At 49.7% G+C, this 18534-nt stretch overlaps 1 protein-coding gene across 1 annotated transcript in view; it reads left to right on the top strand.

Moving 5' to 3' along the window:
• The window catches only part of Zbtb49 (zinc finger and BTB domain containing 49), a 23061-nt gene extending 12195 nt beyond the window's left edge, over positions 1-10866 (top strand). The window contains exons 5-8 of the mRNA XM_021210873.2: positions 5016-5089; positions 7185-7267; positions 7355-7516; positions 9616-10866. Of these exons, the coding sequence (XP_021066532.1) occupies positions 5016-5089; positions 7185-7267; positions 7355-7516; positions 9616-10292 (996 nt within the window). The 3' untranslated portion in view covers positions 10293-10866. The remainder of the gene's footprint in view (positions 1-5015; positions 5090-7184; positions 7268-7354; positions 7517-9615) is intronic.
• Positions 10867-18534: the final 7668 nt, after the last annotated feature.

The following is an 18534-nucleotide window of genomic DNA, read 5'->3' as shown; positions in this document are numbered from 1 at the left end:
AGAGGCCACTATATCAGGGTCCCTTCGGCAGAATCTTGCTGGCATGTGCATTAGTATCTGGGTTTGGTGGCTGATGATGGGATGGATCCCCGGATGGGGGAGTCTCTGGATAGTCCATCCTTTCATCTTAGCTCTAAATTTTGTCTCTGTACCGAGACCAAGTTCTTAAGTTCTTAGAACATCATGTGCCCTCCTTCATGGCTCTGCATCCCAGTCCTTCTTTGGTCCTTCCCCACCATCACCATTTTCATCCTAACTACATAGGACTGGGGCCAGTGACATAGTTTAGCAGGTAGGGATGTTGCTGCTAAGCCTGACAAACTGATTCCAACATCCTGACAATAGGATCCACATAGTGGAAGGAAGGACCCAGCACTGCAAGCTTCCTTTAGTCTTCACATGTGGTTTTTGCATGCATGCTCCTCCCCACCCCCGGGAACATATATGAGTAAAAATTAAGAAAAGTGAAGTAGAGAACGGTTGATGACCGTTGATAAGAAGCAATCGCCACACTTCTCCAGGCCTCGTTCTCCTTCTTACAGCTCCCCTATGGAGTTGGTGGCAGGGCTAAGTATCTTTCCTGTGGAGTAGCTTCCTGCTCAGAGCCCTTCTGTGGGCTCTGTGTATTCTGTGTAACCAGAATTCAACAGCACACTCAGGATCTCTGCCAGCCCTGACCCCCACCCCAACCCAGCACTACTGCTGTGCTGTCCCTCTGAAATGCCCAGTTCCTGCTTCGAGTGGGTCCCTGCTGCCTTTTTAAAGAGTGTTTTTGATGTGCAGCCAATCTTAAGAACCATGGTTAGATCTTGATCAGTACCCACTCTGCATGCTCCCCAGGATGACTGGGAAACCCCACTCTTCTAGGTTGGTGTCTGCTTCTGTCTCGGTTTTATGAATGCAGAGCTGTTTATAGCTGTGGTTTTCAGATGGCTCTTGCTGTCTTATTTTCATAGCAGAATGATGGGACTGTTTTGGAAAGGGATTGTTCAAAAGCCTGATTCAGCAAGAGTTGCATGTTACTAAGCTGCCCCTAGCTCTGCCACTTGCTGGGATGGGACAGATACAAGTAAGCTCTTAGGAGCTTTTCCTTCAGAGAAGAAATGGCTGTGTGCACAGTCAAGGACAAGGATACTTGGGACACACTCACCAGAATACATGTAGGAACAGTACATACAGAGAGAAGAAAACAATCATGGCCACCTAATGGGCGGCATTTGGGGCAGGCTAAAGGCAGCACTTGACTCTCCTTGGATGAGCCTTGCCGACTGCTAGGACTAGGAGTGGAGGGCCCGGTGCTGTTTGTTTTTGCATGGGCTTACCTAGGAGCTAATAGCCCACCCTCCTACTTCTGCTATACGTTCTTCTGGGAATGGCTGGAGTAATGGTGGTGTTCACAGTGGATTGGGATGCCCTTCCTGATCTTCCAGAGCACTCTGGAGTACTAAGTTCCTAAGGGCTTTTTCTTTGGAGAATTTGAAAGTCTGAAAACGTCTCCCAGTAGGAATCTCTGATCCTATTTCCTAAGGATTGGCTATGTAGAAGGGTTAGCCACAGCTTTACTAATGAGCCAGATGGCTCTGGAGCAGTCAGCCAGCATCATCTGGGACTGTGGTGATGATACGCTCAGCTGTAATGTTTATAGCATTACATTCTCTGAGAGAGTGGTCATGGCTTGTGTTCTGTGTTGCCTGTGTGGTGCACAAGGGCACCAGTGCATCCACGACAGTGGGGAGGGAGGGAGGGAAGGCCTGGTGACTCAGCTGACTCTGGAGAGGAGCAAAGCTGTTTTTTCCTCCCTGCCCCTGGGAGGTTGGGGGTGGAAACAGGAAGCAAAGCTTTAATCAGATGGTACCACATTCCAAGAGGCAGAGGGCAGTCTTGGTAAGACACCCTGTTTTCCCGGTAGTGTTGTCTAGATGGGAGTGGCTTCCCTTGTGGCTGTATGTTAAGGAAGCCCTCTGGGGCAGTTCAGAAGCAGGGCCCTGGGTGCCCAGCGAATGCCAGAGCACCTACAAGGATGCAGTGCATCCTTGGTGAAAGTGCAGGCAATCAGGGACACCGTCAGGATCATGTCCTAAAGTGCTAACATGGGGGCCCAGACTTGGGTGGATCTGGTCACATCATTTCATAACATTAACAGGAAAGTGTGCTTGTTTTTAGTGTGTATTTATTTTGCTATTATCTGAAATTCTAAAGACTTGAAACTCAACGAGATGACTAATATCTGAGATGCCTTTCTGTCTCGGAGTTTGCAAGGCCCTGGCTCTTACTCAGCTGCCCTGTACCTGCAAGGGAGGCCAGGTTTCTCTGTGGTTAAATACTGAGGTTTGAAGCCACATCAGAAAGTTTATTGTAAGAGAAATTAAACTCAGATGGTACTTTTAAAAATACTATATGTCTTTATTTCCTGGGGGCCTGAGTGTGTGTGGAGATCAGAAGAGAGTCAGTTCTCCTTCCACCGTGAACGTGGGTCTGGGCAGTGAGTTGGAGACAAGTTCCTTTAACCAGGGAGCCTTGGCCCCAGGTTTTGTTACTTTTTCTGGTGAGATTTTTCTGTTAAAAATATGATTTAACTTAAATTGATGAGAAACAACATTCTTCTTTGCTAATATCTTCAGCAGAGTTTTATTAGCACAGGCTTTGAAGTCTCAGCAGATAAACCTGAATTAGGTCAAGCATGGTGATGCATGTCCTTAATCCCAGCATTCAGGAGACCAAGGCCGAGGCAGGCAGATCTCTGGGAATTTAAGGCCAATCTTGTCTACATAGTGAGTTTCAGGACAACCAGGGCAACATGGCCAAACCGAGTCTCAGGAAAAAACAACAGCAGCAGCACCAGGTGAATGAGCTCTCCCAGTCCTTGTCTCAGAGCTTCAGCCGACCTCTCTGTAAAATGCAGTACAGCTCTGTAAACCTTGGGTTAAGTACTGTGTGCAGCCAATGCACAGAGCTCTGTTCATAACATTATCGTCACTGCTTGACAAGGTTTCTGTAAATGAAATTGCAGATTTTTTATTCGTTTTTAAGATGTAGTCTGTGCATTCATTTTGAATCACAATAGCGTGGCTACAATCTATTAAAAATAGTATGGATTGACGCCTCAGGGCCCAGTCTCCTGGGTCATCTGTACAAATTACTTAAATGCAAACAGTTTGGGTTTTTTGTTTGTTTGTTTGTTTTTGTTGTTGTTCAGATCATGCCATCAGTTTTATCTACTCTGAAGAGTTTGTCAGCTCAGTATGTGCTCCTGTATCTGGGAAAAGATGCTGATTGCAGTTTGTAGTTCCATGCCACTTGGTAAAGACATGTCAGAGTTTTTGTTGCTGTTGCTTTCTTTTGTTGTTTGGTTTATTTTATTTTATTTTATTTTATGACAGTCTCCCTATGTGGTTCTGGCTGCCCTGGTATTTGCCAGTATCACTGGCTTACCTAGACTCACGCTTGTCTTCAGGCCTGTCCTACCACGTTCATCTTAGATTTGCTTTGAAATAAGTAATACATTGAGCACGTGTGACGTGTCTGTGTGTGGTGGGGTTCTATTTATAAACAGCTCGGACTGTGTTTCTCTTTCATCACAATACATCTTTATTGAGCTCTTGAGTGAGAGAGCAGGTGGCATGCTGATTGTTGTGTTGGTGTATGACATTGGCTTTTCTGAAATGTGGATGTTGCTGACTAAAGCAATTAGTATTTGAAATCCTGCTCTCCGAGGAGCAGTGTCCCAGGTGACAAAGGGAATTTTGTATTGACTGTTCAAGATAGTTTCTTGTGATTTGCAAAAGCAGAGAAGACTTACTCTCACTCATAGCCAGCCCAACTATGGCCCTGGGCCGCTGTTCTGGTTGCCAGATCTCAGCTTTTTAGATGGAAAATTGAATACCAGTTGCCACTGGGTATAAGGGCCTAGTTAGAATTTTAGCATGTGGATTTTGCTGTTGATATTTGCCGTGATCTTGTTAGTAAAGGTTTCTATATTAAAAGCAGGCTATTTACTAGTGTCTGCCAAAATTTGTCTGATTATTGAAAGTCCCAGTTTTCTCTCAGCTGTGTTTATCACAGTTCTGAATATAGTGTGCAACTGAGGCTCCCTGGCATCAGAGTCCACACGCAGAGTCTTTTGTATTTGTGAGCTTTAATTCGCAGATGGACTATAACCAGAACTGTCTCTGCGTTTTTCTTAAGGCTGCTTGCGGAGGTAAAGAGTGAGTTTACCAGCTAGCTGTTGCTTGTTCTCCCTTCTGGCTCTGTTGTGCACTGCAGTCTGGCCCTTGGGCATCTTTCTTTGTCACTGAGGGCTTGTTTGGCAGGAAGACACCCACAGCTTGAGCTGTTCAAGTATAGTGAGGGAAGGCTTTGCCTCTCAACCCTAGTTTGGAACATTTCCAAGTGGTGTTTGTAGCATGGGAAGCATTTGCAGCTCCGCTTTCACTGCACTAGGTAATTTTCTGACTTCATACCTATAAGTGTATGGAAATCTATAGGCAAAAATCCTGCTAGCTTAACAGACTAGGATGCAAAGACCCTGCCGTGCTGCCATGGTTCTCCTGAGATGCACTCTTGCCCAGAGGTAAAAAATGAAAAGCTGGCCAGGCAGAGCCAGTCTTACTGTGAGAGGATACACTTTCTGGAAACATCTTTTGCTTCTTTTATACAAATGCATATGTTTTCAAAAGAAGTAGTGAGCATTGAGATAAGCCCCCTAAGTGCTAGATTCTCCAGATGACCTTGCATGTGGATGGCCCTAATTAACTATATCAAGGTCTGCTGAAGATTGGGCCTGGGAACCCAAGTGCCTTCCCAGGGTAGCCTGCCCTATACAAGGGAGGCATCACAAAGTGGACACCAGTGCGAGGCCACAACTGGGGCTCCTTGTACAGCAGGTGGCTACCCTTGACCTTGAACACAGCTTCCTGGCTGCCTTTTATGGTGGGTGGGACCTGCTAAGTCAGTCAGTTCTCCTTTGAGCATTTTTTCGGTCCTTCATTACTGATGTGTTTCTTGCCCTCTCGTAGGCAGGCAACCTTCAGACTCACTTACGCCGGCACTCTGGGGAGAAGCCATACATCTGTGAAATCTGTGGAAAGAGGTCAGTGCTGAGCTGGGGGCGCCATCATGTGTGAGGACTGTGGGTGCTCCAAGTGTCTTTGTCCAGTGTCATGACATTGGCCGCTAGGGCTTACGCAGCCGTGGCAGAGCACAAGTGCATTCACTCTGCAACAGGGAGAGAGTAGGAAGAAAAGTTAACGGCAAGCATGAAAATCTAGGCCAAGGCCCCAGGAAGGAAAGCGGCTTTACAGGAAACAGATTAGTTTATGCCAAGAGTTCATTCTGAAAGCATCTCCAAGGAGGAGACTGTCTAGTCAGGGGAAACAGTGCCTGCAGCCTGAGGAACTAGACCTCTAGAGAGAAGGCGACAGAAGGTACCTAAGCTGTGTTAGCAAACCAGGCTGTTGGCTTCAGGACAGAATGATGACACTCAGCCTTGCTGGGTGAGTTTTGACCTGAAAGCTGAATGTTGGCATGGCAACAGAGAATCAGCCTCTTTGGGTGGGCAGACGCCTGTGCAATGACTCCTTCACAGGGCATTGGGTAGGCAAGGAGCTTGTCCATCCCTCCCGTGTGGCAACCGCAGCCTCAGCCCTCTATCCCCTTGCTTGATGAAAGGCCAGGAGCTTCATCCTCCACCATCCTGCCACTGTGCTAGAATTGTAGGCCTTGACCAGAAGCCTCACAAGCTGTAGGCATGCCCATTGCTTCATGTCTGGCTTCCACCATGTAGTTACCCATTCACCCAGCATCAGCTATCTCAGTGCTGTGAGGGGAACAGAAACGTCAGTCACTCAGATTCTTCACAAGTCCCCCTTGCAATGTCTGGAGGTTAGAGATGGACACAGGAGTATTCAGAAGTCAGAGTCTTCAGACACGGCCCACAGGACATGCTGTGAGCATAGCAGAGGGAGAAACAAACAGGTTTGGGGAGCACGGCCTGCCTCTGCATTGAAGGAAAATGGAACACATCAAAGGCTGCCGTGCTGACCACGGCTCCCTTGTGTTGCAGCTACCTGACCATAAAGCCAAGCTCTGGGTGGTAGTCATCTGGTCATGGCAGGGCCCAGCAGCACAGACAACAGCCCCACATGCTGTCACTTCCCATGGGCTCCTGGATGTAGTTTGCAGTGTTTAAAATTAGGACTTGGGGATTCCATGTAAAATCTTTTCTTTGCCTCGCCTGCCTTGGAACAACCCACCAGCCATCATGGGGTGGGGGTGGGGTAATCAGGAAAGAGTAGACTTTCATCATGGGTGAGAAGGTGCTTGCTGCCTGCATCCTGATCATGACAATCTCTGCACTCACTGTGTCTCCCATGCAGAAACACAGGCGATAGGGAAAGGGTTTCCTGGTATCTGGAGACAGTTATGGAAGGTGGCAGGGGTACCTGCTCGGTGAACACTGCTTCCTTTTCATCCCATCCCTGTCCCTCTTCTTAGGATGGGTGTGTCTAAGTCCTCAGTCAAAGGGAGCAGCTCATTTTCTCAGATTGGTACAGGGGGAACCTGAAGCCTAAGTATTTCACCCTAGGATGTGCAGAGCTGGCTTCAGTGCCAAGACCATGCAGGGCTCACCCTGTGCTCTTCAATGTGTGCCTTGAGCTGGCATACCACATGGGGCGTTTTCCCACAAACCCTCTAATCCAGCAGGACATCAGCACCTCGAGGCTTACATTCCTCTGCACTGTGAGCTTGCCAGTGGGGAGGCTCCGTGTAAAGGCAGTTGGTAGTCAAGCCTGGTGACCGGAGTTAGTTCCTGGGAGTCATATAGTGGAAGGAGAGAACTAATTCCCCAGGTTGTCCTCTGCTCTCCACTTGCATGCTGCAGTGTACATACACATGCACCAATTAATAATGAGTTTAAAGGTAAGAGTCTGTCTCACTGGCTGTCTCACTGGCTGTCTCACTGAACTGTCAGCTTTTTGGTCTTGTGCTGTTGGAAACTTGTGAGTGTGAGGAAAAAAGCAGCAAGTGCCTTAAAACCAAATGCTGGCATCCTTTTCTGCCTTCCCTGAAACAGAGAAATGGAAATGGGTTTACACATAAAGCAGGCCACATCCAACTAGTCAAAGCAAGTGACGCCAGCTGTTAGTGACACCAGGTTCCTGATAGGACTTTACACTTCCTTGCAGGTTTGCGGCCTCTGGTGATGTCCAGCGCCACATCATCATTCACTCTGGAGAGAAGCCACACTTGTGTGACACGTGCGGCCGAGGTACTGCTGAGTGAGCGCTTCCTGTGTTCTCAGGGCCACTGCTCCAGCGCCTGTATGCCAGCTTAACCCCTGCTGTGCTCTGTCTAGGCTTCAGCAACTTCAGCAACTTGAAAGAGCACAAAAAGACGCACACGGCTGACAAGGTGTTTACCTGTGACGAGTGTGGGAAGTCCTTCAACATGCAGAGGAAGCTGGTGAAACACCGTGTGCGGCACACTGGGGAGCGGCCATACAGCTGCCCTGCCTGTGGTGAGTCTGGCCTTGTCCTGTGTGGGGTGGATGTGCCCACCCTGCTGCTGCCATAAGTCACTGTTCTCTCACAGGGCAGGCCTCATGGGAATAATGCCACACACCAGACTCTGCATCTGTAGGCATCAGGAACTGACCCTGATGCCCAGATATAAAGTGACCCCAAACCCCATTACCCAGAGCTGGCAGTCCCAATGGGAGGGATAGAGTGTGGGAGCACACTTCAGGAACTAAGGGCATGCTTCTTGGAGTCACAGATCAGAAAGCAGCGGGCCTGAATAGGCCTCAGCAAGGCCACGGATGCTAAAGGAAGAGCAGGCAGCTCTCCACTTCAGGTACCTGGTGCATGGCTTTCTATTCCTGCACAAAATGTCAGGACCAAGAAGCAAGATAGGGAGGAAAGGGTTTATTCAGCTTACACTTCCACATTGCTGTTCATCACCAAAGGAAGTCAGGACTTGAACTCAAGCAAGGCAGGAAGCAGGGGCCATGGAGGGATGTTCTTTACTGACTTGCTTCCCCTGGCTTGCTCAGCCTGCTCTCTTATAGAACCCAAGACTACCAGCCTAGGGATGGTACCACCCACAAGGGGCCCTCCCCGATTGATTACTAATTGAGAAAATGCCCCACAGCTGGATCTCATGGAGGAACTTCCCCCAACTAAAGCTCCTTTCTCTGTGATAAATCGAGCCTGTGTCAAGTTAACACACAGAACCAGCCAATGTAGTGCACATATGAAAACTAGGAATTGGGCACCTGTAGCTTGTGACTACATGGAATCAAGAGTCATATACCCCCAAGGCACCTGAGGAAGGCATGTGCCCATGTACCCATTGTGTGTGCTGGCGGAGCTGTGATGACTGAGGGGACTGACTTTATAGCGGTCTGTTCAGGGCACCTGGGTTAGCTTCTGCTGAGGGCTGGGGCTGCAGTTGGCGTCTGATAGCCCAGGACTTCCCTCCCGTCTCTGTTTTGACAGACCCAGCCAACGGCACACAGCCTGATAACCATGAGGTCAGGTCTCACTCTTCTTTTCATGGTGACTCCATATGACTATGCATGCACTAGGGACCCTACAGATGGGGGTGCCAGCTGCCCAGAAGTCCCAACTGAGAGTGAAGTTAATGGTACAGTGAAAGGCAAAGAGATGGTAGCAGAAGGCAGCTAGGTCGCACAGTCCTAAAGGAGGAGCCTAGACACTAAAGCCGTAGACTACCACAGATGTATTACCAAGATGACATGTAAAGCTGTAAAGCTGCCTGACTGATGTTATATGAAAAGGCTGAACCTGACACTGGGCTAACATTATGAGCTGTTAGTGGGCGCCGGTTCAGGTTTTAGATGGAGGTATTCAGGGTTTTCCTTTCTTGGAGAGCCCTATCTAGTTTGTTCAATGGCATTCTTCTTTGTGCCCCCATCCCACCTGCTCCTGCTGCTTTACAAGGTCTCCATAGCTGCAGAATCAAGGCAGTGGTGCGCAGCATTCAGTAAGGGAGAAGCTGTCTGTGTGTCCAGTATTCACGGGGTGTTTCCTTTCAGGGAGCTCTCACCGGAAGGCCTTTGCAGTTATCCCCTGAGTTCTGCTCCTCACAAGGAAGCAGGCTGAAGGACAGACAAGTATGTGCGTGTCTTTGGTACAAGTTTACTGCACAGACACTGCACTACCACTGCCAACACCCCACCATTCCAGACAGAAGCTAGAGGGGAAAGGTTTGTTTTGGGCTTCTGGTTTCATCAGAGGTCTAGCCCTAGTGACTCACTTTCACTAGCTGGGTGGGCCCTCTCTTAAAGGTTGCACATCCTCACTAAATACCGTCCCCAGTAGGAGCATCAGGGGACGTCACAGGCTGTATGACAGCAGCATTGCACAGGAGTACCGTTGTTGGGGGACTGTGTTTCAGCCTGATATGGAGCAGCTGCTGGCTGCCTGGGCAGGCCCTAGCACTGAGGCCCAGGGGACTTCAGAGGTCTCAAGCTTCAAGGGCCCATTGGAGAGGGATCTCATTCAAAGTGAGGGTGCCATCCCCCTCCAGCTTCCCTTAGATTGGCTGTTCAAAAGGAGGGGATCCTTCCACTTCTAAACTAGCCCTTCTCTGCAGGGAAGTGCTTTGGGGGCTCAGGAGACCTGCGCAGGCACGTGCGTACTCACACTGGGGAGAAGCCGTACAGCTGTGAGGTCTGCAGCAAGTGTTTCACACGCTCTGCCGTGCTGCGGCGGCACAAGAGGATGCACGGCAGAGCTGATGCCAGGAGCCCCGTTGTGCTGGGTGAGCTGAGCCGGCCCATTGAGCCCTCTGACATGGACAGGTCTCAGAGCTCAGACTCCTTCTCCCAGGATGCGTCTGTCACACTGATGCCTGTGTCTGTCAAGCTCCCTGTGCAGCCTGTGGAAAGTTCTGTGGCAGGATTCGATGGTCACTGTACTGGCTCCTACTGTAAGTTACGCTCCATGCTTCGCCCTCCTAGCATGAGTGACCAGGACAGACTGAGCCTGGAACCTTCTAAGTTGGCCAAGCCACCGGAGTTGCAGAGCCAGCCGCAGGCCTACGTGTACTCAGATGTGGAGCCCTCAGCAGGTGTGGAACAGCCACAGGCCGATGGCATGGCCATGTCCCGCTCTTCCCTGGCCACTCTGGACAACCACTGCACTGAGCCGCTGGGTAGCCGGGCACCTTCGGTGACCTACAGGAACTCTGAGGGACAGTTTTTCTCCGGTATGACTCTCTGGGGTCTGGCAATGAAGACGCTGCAGAATGAACATGAGATGGAGCAGTGATGTGCCCGTCTTGTAACACTGGAGAGAACTGTCCCTCCTGCTCAGGCCAGCTCCCTGTTGCTCTGCAGAACCCAGGGAGTGGGGGAAAGGCCGGCCTGCTCGCCCCTGCTGGTCCCAGGGAGGCCAACTGCATAGGGCTGTCTACACAGCAGTCTAGGGTGAGAACAGCTGATTCACATCAGCGTGACAGTGCACCTAATGTCAGCTACTGTACATTTTGACATATGTATACATAAAAATATAGATATTTTTACATTTTTATATGATAGAAAATTTTAGTATCTTATATTTTAAAGTATTTATACAGATTCTATTTGTATATTAAACTTATAATTTAATTTGAATAAATGAGCTAGCTTTTCCATATAATATTTTATATTTTCTAAATTTTTCCAGTACTTTACTCTTTTTTTCCCCCTCAGGGTCTCATCATGTAGCCCTAGCTAGCCTTGAACTGTCTGAGACCAGGCTGACCTTGAACTCACAGAGATCCACCTGTGTCTGCCTCTGGAGTGCCGGAATTAAAGGCATGTATCACCATGCTCAATTTCCAAGCATTCTTATTAATTTAAGACCTTAATACTAAAGCCAGGCGTGGTGGCGCACGCCTTTAATCCCAGAGACAGAGGCAGGTGAATTTCTGAGTTCGAGACCAGCCTGGTCTACAGAGTGAGTTCCAGGACAGCCAGGGCTACTCAGAGAAACCTGTTTCAAAAAACAACAACAACAACAAAACAAAACAAAAACCCAAGACCTTAATACTATAAAAATACATATCGATGTAGAAGGACCTGGATTTGAGCCTCAGCACCACCCAAAAATGAAATGTGTCACTGGCCTGGCTGTAAGCCTGGAGTCCCGTCATGTCACCAGCCTGCAGTGGAGGGCTCAGAGGCTTCTGAACAGCCCGACCTGCAGCCACTTCTGGGTAGGCCTTAGCCAACTACTTGGCCACTCAGGATTTTCTCTAGACTGGCTGGCTGAGAATAAGATGAGCCCTTACAGGCCTGAAGTAGTCTAGCCCCCACATGGAAGTCACCTTCTGCCCTTAATAGAGAGAGCTCTGTGGCTGAGTTTACTCAGTCCCTCAGGCCTGGGGGCTCCTATGATGTCCATAGTACTGTCTGTGGAATGTCTAAGCAAACATGAGAATGGCTGCCTTGTAGCACACTGTAGATTACTTACTGGAACTTTGAGAATGACCTCCAGCAACTCTAACTCAGAAAAGCAGTGTACCTGATGAGAGAACCTGCCAAGGACAGGAGGATTCCACAGAGAACAGCCAGGCCCAGAGAACTGTCGACTGAGTGGCATCGGGTTCCCCTCCCAGTTTCCTAGCCACTCAGTACACCGTGGTCCATCCCTCAAGGCCGGCACAGCAGGCAGAACCAGACCTTCATGAGGGTTGAGCATCCTGTCCAAGTGGAGGCCAAAGTGTGGGTACCTTGAATGAATAACTGGTGCCTGGATTGAACTTGGGATGTGATGGTTGCCAGTGGATGTTAGCCCTGACTTACTACCCCTTACTTCCCACTCCTCCCATTGGCTCGACTGCTTCTCATTCCAGTAGCTCCTCACCTTCATGGGTCATATCTGCCCTTGTTCCCTCACCTCACCCTAACATCTATTACTTACTTACTGTTAGCCAGGTTACATCCCATAGTCCTAGTATCACAACTCCCCCACCAGGTCATCCATCACACTGATGGACAATCCATCTCTGCCCTCTGTGTACCCGGCTGGTAACAAGTGGCCCTTTGGTCTCCAGACCACACTTCCACTGAACCCTTACCCCTCTCATAGCCACCATGTGCTACCCTTCATGCCACTCTCCTCCAGCTCCTTGGGCTCTCGCAGCTCTCCCCTCATCCCACCTGTGGCCTTGCTGTGGTTCTGAGAATGCAGAAGCAAACAGGAACTTTCCTCCAACTCCTGTTCTGTGTCTACACCTGTTGACTTTGCCCAGTTCAACTGCAGCCCCCTCCCACCCCCCCCCCCCCCGGTGTCAATGCTATAGAATGCAGTAAGCCACTGTGCGGGCCTTTGGTCTCCTTGCAGGAATGTAAGCCTGGGGAATGTTCCACGAAGGGCCTGGCAGACACTCAGTACTTACTTGGCCAGTGAGTGCTTTGTGAGGCTTTTTCATTGGAATATGACCCCCTTGATAGATCCTCTGATTTTCCTTTGAGCCCCAGTCATTCAGAGCTTAGTCCCAGCACTTCACTGAGATGGTTTTCCTCAGTGACCTCTCCATTGCATTCACAAACAGATTCTCAATCCCCAATTCAGGCGACTCTTGGGTAGACCTGAGCAGTATAGCCACCTTTCTCTCTAGGTCTACGCCTTTCTCCAGTGACTGGCTCAGTCTCAGAATTCATCCTTGCTTACTCCAGTCTTCATCTGAACATTAAATGTCCCAGAGTCCAGGCCCTGGATCTCTCCCCTTCTTCATCTACTCCCTATATCCTGGGACTACTGAATACAGGTCTATTAGACCTATACCTCTTTTCCTGCACCTCTCAGAACTCTATGGAGTTATATGACCCCAGTTCAGTTCAGTTCAGTTCAGTTCTGCATTGGGATGTTCAGAACCGCCTTTAACTCTAGCTCTTCTGGCCTCCGCAGGCATAGCACTCACGTGCACACATACAGATAAGGTTAAAAAAGTCCAATAGCTAGGACTTGGTGAGACCCCCTGCCATGCCCTGTATTGTCTCATCAGCTCCTCCAGCACCCCAGCAAGATAGCACTGTTTTCATAGTGGGTTTAGCTCCTTACAAATACTTTCCTCAGTCACATCTTTCATGGTGACCTTATTCTGTCATAAATTGTCACTGACATTGTTCCCTGTCAAATCCTCTGTAGAGGACATGTGTGCCAGGGGTGAGACTCTTAGGGTCTGCCATACAACTCTTTTTTGCCATCACTGCAAAATAACAAGTTTATTTAAAAAAAAAAAAATCACTAGTTGTGTACTTGCCATATGTAAGTTTTATGATGTGTAAATGATGCTGAAAAAAATAAACTCTGAAAAAGGAACCAAAAATTGTAGTCGGCACCAGCGTTCTGAATGCCTGTGTAAATGTCTGGTCCAGCATCCTTTTTTTCAGCTTGATGGTGTCTCTGATGGAAAGCTAGCTGGTGCTCTTCTGCATTGGCTGTTTATCTTGCAAGTTTCTGATTCACCAGCAGATGGCAGCATCACCATTCACAAGCTCAGAAATATGGCCTGGCCGGGTGGCAAGTGCCTATGGCTGCTCTGCCTGTGCGCTAGGGAATCCTTGGAGTTTCCCCCAGCAAAGAACCAAGCACTTTTGCACCTTGGCCTCCTCAAGCCCTCTTGCAAGCCTGTGGCGCAGAGAATGGTTCTGTCCCCACCCCAAAAGGGAAACCATTTGCTTGGTTACTTTTCAAGCATCCTGGGTATCGGCTACTACTCTGGGTCCAGTATCCACACTGAGATTTCCCTTATGGACGACTCAGACTGAGGAATATTCCTAGCAGTGCCTGGCACTTCAGGTGCTCTGTACTTACTCAGCCAGGGGGTGCACATGAGAGCAGCCACACAACAGCAGCAGTCTGACCTGGTGCGAAGTCCCAAGGGTCCTGGTTACTTGTGACCCTGGCTACTGAGAGAGTATGGGCCTAGCATTCTAGTACACCCAGAGTCCTGGCTTCAGTGTCCAGTATGGAGGAAAACAAATGGCTCTGTGAGCCTTGAGCTGTGTGAACAATACCAGACAGAAAAGGCCATATAATACATGCACTACATGATCATACGATTCTGTGTGAGTCATCTAGACTGGACAGGTCCGGAAAGACAGAAAGCAGATAACCAGCTGCCAGGTACAGGGGGGGAGAATAGAAACGGGAATGCTTAATGGGCCCAGGGTTCTCTTTAGGGCGGTTAAAACATTCTGGAACTAGCTGGTGTTTATTTAGGACTGAGTTGTGTTGATGCCCTCATTTATGACCCTCCCCCTACAAACTAGAGATAAGGAAAGTAGGTTTGAACAGGTCATACAGGTAGGCCCGATGTGATTGGTGTCCTAGTAAGAGACACCCGTCGTATCCATGCCCCCAGCTCTCCCTTCCTTGCCCCTCTCTCCTGATACCCTGCGTTTGGATTGCGCAGTACAGGCCTTACAGCAGACTGACTTAGTTGAGGTCAGACACTGTTTGTCCAGCCGTTGCTGCCACCTCGACTTTGCCTTGCTTTCCTCCTCTGCAAGATGCCAACGGAGTGACTGTGTTCCCCTCACAGGATTTGCTTCCATGCTAGAGTAGTGACCCAGGAGGCCAGAGTAGAGCCTGCAGGGCAGATGGAGAGCTAAGGGGCTCCTTGCCATTGCACTTTTGTGGGGGTGGCAGGAGAATGGCACTCTCACCTCTGTTCACTAATGTCCTCCCTCACCCTTCAATGGTACCCAGCCCGTAACAGGTATGTGACAGTCATTGGAAATGGAGAGTAAAGATGGGGTTTGTGGTAAACAACATTCCCTCCATGATGGTTGTTCAAATGGCCAGGGGTATTCTGACTTGAAATCCAAGCAAAAAATCAGTTACTACTATGGGTTGGGGATACACACACACACAGTGCCGTTGCTACACTGAAGTCCTAACCCCCAGCACATCAGGATGTGACCTTGTTTGGAAACTGGGTCACTGCAGATGCCATTAGCAAAAAACGAGGCCGTGCAGGGGGAAGGACAGGCTCCAGTGGCTGGTGTCTTAGAAGGACATTTGGACCTAGGAACATGCACACAGCAAGAACTTCATCTGAGGATGGGCAAGATGCCTCCATACGCCCGACAGCCACATGGCCATCACAGCCCTCAGAAAGAACCAGCCAGCCCTGGCCATGACCAGGTCTCCAGCCTCCAGCCCCAGGCTGGCGATCAATTGGGCTTTCCTGTTGTTTAAACCACCAAATCTGTTCCTCTTGGTTGCAGCAAACTAATTAAGTTCCTGGTGTTCCAGAGATTCAAAACATCAAGTGTTAAAGTCTCACACTATTCACACCACACATGGGTGTGCAGGTTAATTGCTTAATTCTTTCAAAGTCAGGGCTATGCAGAAAAAGTAAACAGTATCTGGCCCAGTTTTGGGCTCAGGAGAGAGTCTTTAGGAATTACTTGCTCTCCCAGGACCCCCGGCTCTTGGCTGTTGCCCTAACATGAACTTGGAGGTCTGAGGATAGCTGACCTCACCCATGATGTGGGGAGGAATCAGGTACCTGGAATATGCCTGAACCCCGGGAAGCTGCTGCCCTATGTCTGCAACTGGGGAACCCTTGCTCAGGAATACAGGGCTGCCCCTCCACCCTACCACTACCACCTGCAGCCCCTGGAGCTACCATATTGGCCAACCCTTTGCCTATGGCGACCCTGAATGCATATGCACTGTGTGCAACCTACTGTCACTTGGACACCTCCAGGTGTCTTAGCCTAAGACAGGCAGGGAAGCCAGAGCATCCTCTGTGGGCCTGACTTTGCTGCATCTTGAGTGATTCCTGGTCCACCCCCAAGGCGAGAGGCCACTGAAGCCTCCCTGTACAGTCCCATGAAAGTCAGGGAGTGTGGCAGTTCATCTTGACTGTCAACTTGATAGGATTTAGAATCACCATGGAAACAGACCTCCAGGAATAGGGGATTATCCAATAAGGGCTAATTGAAATGGTAGAGGCCCTTCGTAAGTACAAACAATAATTCCATGGCTGAAGTCCCAGGGTGGATAAGGAGAAAGCCGGCTGAGCACCAGCAGTTATCTCTGCTTCCTGACCGGATGCAATGTGACCAGCTGCCTTCTGCTCCCGCTGCCCTGCCTCCTCTGCCGTCAAGGACAACAAGCCCTGAGACCACCAGCCAAAGCAAAGACGCTTCCTTCTTTAGCGTTTCTCTGGGCATTTTGTCATAGCAACAAGACAGGAGTCAAAGGACAGGAGCATGTGTGAGCCACGTGACCCTCGGGGACAGGAGCATATGTGAGCCACAGCACCCTCAGGGGTTCAGCCCATCTTTTCCTGTCCCAAGTCCTGTTATCCTGACCCACGTGCTGGAGCTACACCTTCTACCAGAGCCTGACCTGTGAGGTACAAAAAGCACAAAATAAAGGAAGTTTTGAAAATCTCTCTTCCTGACCCAAACTGTGGCTCTTTAACGTTCTGACTTCTGCAAGAGGCACCTCCCGGGTCAAAACAGGCCTGGGGCGTTGCTCCTTGTTTGCACACCACTGATGGTCTAACTTCACCTGCACCTGTCTGAGGCGGATGGATGCTCTGAGTGGCCCCTTGAAAGACTATGACCTCAGCAGCCACAGAGAAACAGAACTGATAGCTTACAAAGGAACGTCCGTCACATTTGTCAGTGCTGATGCTTACGGGAGCCTGACTCAGCCAGTGGGGCAGGAGCCTCCTCCATGCTGGGACCTTAACACTGACCTTATGCCTTGAGCCTGCCTCAGCTCTTCATCTGTAAGAGGGCCACAATGCCATTCCTTCCCCACCTGGCTGATTTAGATGATCAGTGTAAACCAGCTGTTGCCATTTTCCTCCCCTCTGTTTCCTCCCATGCACATGACAGGAAAGGGATAGGAGACATTTCAAGATGTGCACCCACCGTGCATCTTGGTAGTAGTCTGTGGCTTTATGTCACTTCCATCTCATTGTTTATACATGTGAGTAAAGTTGCATCCAGATACAAATAGACAATGAGCCGTGTGCATGGAAAACTCGGAGGCCAGGAACTGCCTGGCCTGTGTTTGGCTTATGACAACCAAGTATGACCATTAGCAAGCACCACTACCCTTACTTCTAGAAGGAGCCTGCTGGGAGCTGGGCACTGTGGTGCACAACTTCAGCCTTAGCCTGCCGACAGGCAGTTCCAGGTTGGTGTCTACTACTGTGATAAGTACTATGACCAAAAATATCTTGGGGAGGAAAGGGTTTATTTGGCTTGCACTTCCCCATCACAGTCTCACTGTGTGAAGTCAGAGTGGAAACTCAAGCAGGAACCCAGAGGCAGGAACTGCTTCAGAGGCCATGGAGGCATGCTGCTTACTGCCTTGCTCCCCATGGCTTGCTCCGTGTACCTTCTTATACAACTCAGGACCACCAGACCAGGGTGACACCTACAGTGTCAATCAGAAATCAAGAAAATGCCCCTGAAGCCTTGCCTACAAGCCAGTCTGATGGAGGCAATTCCACTATTGATGTTCACTCTTCTCAGATGACTCTAGCTTGTGTCAAATTGGCAAACAAACAAACAAAGCAAAAACCTAAACGGCACAGAGGCTGAGGCAGGCCAGCCTGGGCCACACAGGGAGACCTCGTGAAGAAAGAAGGAAGAGGGTAGGATGGGGTGAAGGGGAGGGGAGGGGAAGAGGGAAGAAGGGAGAAGAAACCTACAGAGGAGCAGAAATGATTCAAAAGATACATGGTGGAGATCAGCCCATTGGAGCTGAGGTGGAAGGGGGAGGGGGAGGGGAGGGGAGGGGAGGGAACTCCTCCTGCTGGTGACCACAGACAGAGGAACCCACTGGAGGCCAGAAGGGAGTTGGCAGTAGAGCACCTTTCTCCATCAGCCTTGCTCCAGGTGCTGTCCTTGCACACACCCCTCCTCCACACGGGCCTTCCAGGGAGCCCATCTTCTGGGGAGATCCCCCTGCCATGTGTCCACACACAGTACCAGGCTCTTCCCAGGCTGAAACCTGTCAGCGGGTAACCTACAGCACAGCAGACCTGTCGCCGTAGACCCCGCCAATGGAGCTGTCCAGGAGAGGTGCCACCAAGGCCCTTGGTGGTCAAGAGCTGGGCTTGCCCTCACTTCTCTGCTTCCTCGTGCATTCCAGTCATGGACTCTGTTTCCTGTCCCTCTCCTCCCAATCAATGAGCAGAGCACAAACCTTCACCACACAATCTTCTTGCTGCACATGAAAACCATGGGTGCACCTGTTAGGAAAAGAATTCTTAGCTGACTTCTGAAAATGAAGTTTTGCCTATATTTTGGCATTTTCCCTCCTCTTTCTATTTAATTTATGCCTGAGTTTGGTGGCTTCTCAAATAGAGAGTGTCTACTTGCCTGACCGAACAAGGCCCAGAGGCTGGGTACGTAGACAGCAGGTGTGTATTACCTTACAACATTGAAGGCTGATGGCCCAGATGAAGGAGGGACAGGACCGGTCCTTCCTGGGGCTTCTCTCCTTAGCTTGCAGAAGGTGCCTGCTTCCTGTGTCCCACAAGCTC

Source organism: Mus pahari, chromosome 13 (assembly GCF_900095145.1).
Source record: "Mus pahari chromosome 13, PAHARI_EIJ_v1.1, whole genome shotgun sequence".
Taxonomy (NCBI): domain Eukaryota; kingdom Metazoa; phylum Chordata; class Mammalia; order Rodentia; family Muridae; genus Mus; species Mus pahari.
Note: the sequence above shows the minus strand (reverse complement) of the source record. Positions and strands in the feature narration are given on the sequence as shown.